A 6,040-nucleotide genomic window follows, 5' to 3' on the forward strand; every position below is an offset into this window, starting at 1 on the left:
ATATTTTACCTCTTGGGGATGTTATTCGAAAACATAATGTTAACTTTCACTGCTATGCGGATGACACACAGCTGTACATTTCAATGAAACATGGTGAAGCCCCAAAATTGCCCTTGCTAGAAGCATGTGTTTCAGACATAAGGAAGTGGATGGCTGCAAACTTTCTACTTTTAAACTCGGACAAAACAGAGATGCTTGTTCTAGGTCCCAAGAAACAAAGAGATCTTCTGTTGAATCTGACAATTAACCTTAATGGTTGTACAGTCGTCTCAAATAAAACTGTGAAGGACCTCGGCGTTACTCTGGACCCTGATCTCTCTTTTGAAGAACATATCAAGACCATTTCAAGGACAGCTTTTTTCCATCAAGTAACATTGCAAAAATCAGAAACTTTCTGTCCGAAAATAATGCAGAAAAATTAATCCATGCTTTTGTCACTTCTAGGTTAGACTACTGCAATGCTCTACTTTCCGGCTACCCGGATAAAGCACTAAATAAACTTCAGTTAGTGCTAAATACGGCTGCTAGAATCCTGACTAGAACCCAAAAATTTGATCATATTACTCCAGTGCTAGCCTCTCTACACTGGCTTCCTGTCAAAGCAAGGGCTGATTTCAAGGTTTTACTGCTAACCTACAAAGCATTACATGGGCTTGCTCCTACCTATCTCTCTGATTTGGTCCTGCCGTACATACCTACACGTACGCTACGGTCACAAGACGCATGCCTCCTAATTGTCCCTAGAATTTCTAAGCAAACAGCTGGAGGCAGGGCTTTCTCCTATAGAGCTCCATTTTTATGGAATGGTCTGCCTACCCATGTCAGAGACGCAAACTCGGTCTCAACCTTTAAGTCTTTACTGAAGACTCATCTCTTCAGTGGGTCATATGATTGAGTGTAGTCTGGCCCAGGAGTGGGAAGGTGAACGGAAAGGCTATGGAGCAACGAACCGCCCTTGCTGTCTCTGCCTGGCTGGTTCCCCTCTTTCCACTGGGATTCTCTGCCTCTAACCCTATTACAGGGGCTGAGTCACTGGCTTACTGGGGCTCTCTCATGCCGTCCCTGGAAGGGGTGCGTCACCTGAGTGGGTTGATTCACTGATGTGGTCATCCTGTCTGGGTTTGCGCCCCCTTGGGTTGTGCCATGGCGGAGATCTTTGTGGGCTATACTCAGCCTTGTCTCAGGATGGTAAATTGGTGGTTGAAGATATCCCTCTAGTGGTGTGGGGGCTGTGCTTTGGCAAAGTGGGTGGGGTTATATCCTTCCTGTTTGGCCCTGTCCGGGGTGTTCTCGGATGGGGCCACAGTGTCTCCTGACCCCTCCTGTCTCAGCCTCCAGTATTTATGCTGCAGTAGTTTTTGTGTCGGGGGGCTGTGGTCAGTTTGGTATATCTGGAGTACTTCTCCTGTCCTATTCGGTGTCCAGTGTGAATCTAAGTGTGCGTTCTCTAATTCTCTCCTTCTCTCTTTCTTTCTCTCTCTCGGAGGACCTGAGCCCAAGGACCATGCCCCACGACTACCTGACATGATGACTCCTTGCTGTCCCCAGTCCACCTGGCCGTGCTGCTGCTCCAGTTTCAACTGACCTGAGCCCTAGGACCATGCCCCAGGACTACATGACATGATGACTCCTTGCTGTCCCCAGTCCACCTGGCCGTGCTGCTGCTCCAGTTTCAACTGTTCTGCCCTATTATTATTCGACCATGCTGGTCATTTATGAACATTTGAACATCTTGGCCATGTTCTGTTATAATCTCCACCCGGCACAGCCAGAAGAGGACTTGCCACCCCACATAGCCTGGTTCCTCTCTAGGTTTCTTCCTAGGTTTTGGCCTTTCTAGGGAGTTTTTCCTAGCCACCGTGCTTCTACACCTGCATTGCTTGCTGTTTGGGGTTTTAGGCTAGGTTTCTGTACAGCACTTTGAGATATCAGCTGATGTACGAAGGGCTATATAAATACATTTGATTTGATTTGATTTGGTCTACAGTCTGGGTCTGGAGGCTGTAAGGACCTGTGTCTCTGGGTGCTTCATGTGATGGTCTACAATCTGGGTCTGGAGGCTGAGGTCTTCCTGAGTGCACACAGACACATAGGGAGTGAGTGTATCTCTCTCTCTCTCTCTATGTACAATCACACCTGGGTGAAGGAGCTCTCAGTCCTAGGAATGTAAAACTGAAGTTAGTCATTTCCATGGTAACAGAGTGACATTGAGAATCAGATTTTTAACTTGAAAATGTCTGTCAAGCAAACCACAATCATTGCAAAGTTAAACAAACTTTACAACTCTATGCACAAGGACAACTTTTAACAATATACAAAAACACATGAACAAAAACACATTGACTTGAAGAACAGAGCAGATACACATTTCAGTAAGAGAATGACAAACCCTCATTGTGTTTGACATTTTAAAGTGTAAATCTGAGTCTGTGTCACTCTGTTCCTGTGGAAAGTTCAGGATGAACTTCAGCTTATTTCCTTCAACGATATTAAATGTTAAAGAGTTTTGGATCTTCTTCATCAAAGCAACACAGTGTCAATGTCACACCTGGTTAAATAAGGGTCAAATAAAAATAAACAAATTGGCTCTGAAACCAAGTCATGCCTCAGCTGGCTCATCATGCTCCCTGGCCTCAGCTGGCTCATCATGCTCCCTGGCCTCAGCCGGCTCATCATGCTCCCTGGCCTCAGCCGGCTCATCATGCTCCCTGGCCTCAGCCGGCTCATCATGCTCCCTGGCCTCAGCCGGCTCATCATGCTCCCTGGCCTCAGCCGGCTCATCATGCTCCCTGGCCTCAGCCGGCTTGACAGGATCCCGCATCTCGGCCAGCCCGTCAGGCTCACCCAGGTGGGTGTCCCTAGAAAGGGGGCGGGTAACTGTCACATCTGCTCTCACTCCCCCTCCCTGCCCATCGTTTACTCACACCTGTCACCATCCTTTATACACACCTGTCACCATCGTTTACTCACACCTGTCACCATCGTTTACTCACACCTGTCACCATCGTTTATACACACCTGTCACCATCGTTTATACACACCTGTCACCATCGTTTACACACACCTGTCACCATCGTTTATACACACCTGTCACCATCGTTTATACACATCTGTCACCATCGTTTACTCACACCTGTCACCATCCTTTATACACACCTGTCACCATCGTTTACTCACACCTGTCACCATCGTTTACTCACACTTTCACCATCGTTTATACACACCTGTCACCATCGTTTAGACACACCTGTCACCATCAGCCCTTCATTGGACTCACCTCTTCATCACTGTTTAATTACCTCTCCTATATCTGTCTGTTCCTCAGGTTGATCCCCGTGTCACCAGTAATGTTGAGGTGTTTCCGTTGTCCAGACGCTGTCGGTGTTTTGTTCCTGTCTGTTTTATTATTAAATGTTACACTCCCTTGCTTCTCGTCTCCCAGCGTCTGTCCTCACACTTTGCTCTGTTTTGACCTGTATTTCTGGCATGTTCCACAGGCTCTGACTGTCTGCTCTGTATCACCATTCATCTTGGGCCAGAATAACACTGCTTCTGGACGTCGTTTTGACTTTTCCATCCCTAGATGGTCCTGGTGTATTTTGATCAGCATGTTTTTCTGTAATTCATGAACCCTTAAACAGACAATCAACCATAAGGGTATAGCTTGTACAGACCACCTGCATGTTATGGTTCTGAGTACAGATATCAGGGTATAGGTCAACTCCCTCCAGTACAGACATCTCATCCCTGTATTGACCATAAGGGTATAGCTTGTACAGACCACCTGCATGTTATGGTTCTGAGTACAGATATCAGGGTATAGGTCAACTCCCTCCAGTACAGACATCTCATCCCTGTATTGACAATTCTTTCCCTGGTCTGTACTCCAGTTGCAAGTCATATTTGTGTAGTTTTAGAAACAGTCTCTGTAGCCTTGGCGGTGTGAATGTTAGACCTTCTTTACAATAGTAACCAGAGGTTTATCATCTGTTTCTGCCCACACTGTTTTACCAGAGATAAACACATGGAATTTATCACATGTATATGACAGTGTCAATGCCTCTTTGTCAAACTGATCAAAGTACAACTCAGAAGTTGTCAGAGCCCCGGAGTAATATGTGACTGGGCTTCATCTAGTGTCATACTGCTGTAACAACACAGCACCTAAACCTGCTTTAGAGGCATCTGGACACCACCTAGTATCATACTGCTGTAACAACACAGCACCTAAACCTGCTTTAGAGGCATCTGGACACCACCTAGTATCATACTGCTGTAACAACACAGCACCTAAACCTGCTTTAGAGGCATCTGGACACCACCTAGTATCATACTGCTGTAACAACACAGCACCTAAACCTGCTTTAGAGGCATCTGGACACCACCTAGTATCATACTGCTGTAACAACACAGCACCTAAACCTGCTTTAGAGGCATCTGGACACCACCTAGTATCATACTGCTGTAACAACACAGCACCTAAACCTGCTTTAGAGGCATCTGGACACCACCTAGTATCATACTGCTGTAACAACACAGCACCTAAACCTGCTTTAGAGGCATCTGGACACCACCTAGTATCATACTGCTGTAACAACACAGCACCTAAACCTGCTTTAGAGGCATCTGGACACCACCTAGTATCATACTGCTGTAACAACACAGCACCTAAACCTGCTTTAGAGGCATCTGCTGAGATGTTGGTGTTGAGCATCACAGAACCTCAGTACTGGATCATACATGATCAATGCCTTGAGCTGCTCCAACTCTTTCTGCTGATTACTGTTCCAACACCAGTCTGTAGTTTTACACAGTACACTTCTCATCTGACTCGTGGGAGTTGACAGACTAGTTACACATTGACCCACATAGTTAACCATATCTAAGAACCTTTGTACACCCTCTTGATCGGTAGGAGGTGGCATGTTCTTGATGGGCGTCACTTTGCTCTGGTCTATCTGAACATCTTCACATGTTAGTTTATCACCCAAGAAGGTGATTTGTGTCTTTCTGAATTGGCATTTGTCTGTGTTTCTCTTTAGTCCGTTATCTCTGATTAGATCAAGTGCTGTTTTCAACCTGGTGTTGTGTTCTTCCACAGTCTGACTCCATATTAACACATCATCAATGGACACTGTGGTGCCTGGCACACTCTCAAATATCTGTTGGACTGTCCTATGAAAGACTTGTGGTGCTGAAGTGAGACCAAACGGGAGCCTTTTAAATGAGAACCTACCAGAAGGAGTATTGAAAGTAGAAAGCCTTGTCCTCTCCTTGTCTAGACTGATCTGCCAAAACCCTGATGAGGCGTCTAGCTTTGAGTAGTATTTCTCCCCTGTTATGTCCCTGAATATCTCCCCTCTGGTCGGCAGCAGGAAGGGTTCCCTTTTTACATGCTTGTTTATCTCTGTTGGATCCATACACAGTCTGAGAGAGTCGTCTTCTTCTCCACCATTACTAGTGAGTGGACCCATTCAGTAGGCTCTGATACTTTGTCTAGGAGATCTAAGGCCCCTAGCCTCAGTATCTCTGCTGTTAACTGGTCTCTTAGTGATAATGAGACCTTTCTAGGTTCATGGATCACTGGTCTACAGTATCTCTGCTTTTAACTGGTCTCTTAGTGATAATGAGACCTTTCTAGGTTCATGGATCACTGGTCTACAGTATCTCTGCTTTTAGCTGGTCTCTTAGTGATAATGAGATCTGGCTGTTCTAACTCCATGTTGTACCTGAATAGTATACAGTATATAGTGCTGTATCTGAATAGTATACAGTATATAGTGCTGTATCTGAATAGTATACAGTATATAGTGCTGTATCTGAATAGTATACAGTATATAGTGCTGTATCTGAATAGTATACAGTATATAGTGATGTACCTGAATAATATACAGTATATAGTAATGTACCTGAATAGTATACAGTATATAGTGATGTACCTGAATAGTATACAGTATATAGTGATGTACCTGAATAGTATACAGTATATAGTGATGTACCTTTACCTGAATAGTATACAGTATATAGTGATGTACCTGAA

At 45.0% G+C, this 6,040-nt stretch overlaps 1 protein-coding gene across 1 annotated transcript; it reads right to left on the minus strand.

Annotated features, from left to right (window-relative positions):
• Nucleotides 1–1,985: 1,985 nt before the first annotated feature.
• On the minus strand, nt 1,986–5,758 carry LOC121842818 (paternally-expressed gene 3 protein-like). The gene is made up of 2 exons (XM_042312571.1): nt 3,278–5,758; nt 1,986–2,858 (listed from the first exon to the last, which is right to left on the minus strand). The coding sequence occupies exons 1-2, from the start codon at nt 3,283–3,285 to the stop codon at nt 2,600–2,602; spliced, it is 267 nt and encodes an 88-aa protein (XP_042168505.1). The 5' UTR covers nt 3,286–5,758; the 3' UTR covers nt 1,986–2,599.
• Nucleotides 5,759–6,040: the final 282 nt, after the last annotated feature.

The sequence above is a fragment of the Oncorhynchus tshawytscha genome, unplaced genomic scaffold, assembly GCF_018296145.1.
Source record: "Oncorhynchus tshawytscha isolate Ot180627B unplaced genomic scaffold, Otsh_v2.0 Un_contig_1028_pilon_pilon, whole genome shotgun sequence".
Lineage (NCBI taxonomy): Eukaryota > Metazoa > Chordata > Actinopteri > Salmoniformes > Salmonidae > Oncorhynchus > Oncorhynchus tshawytscha.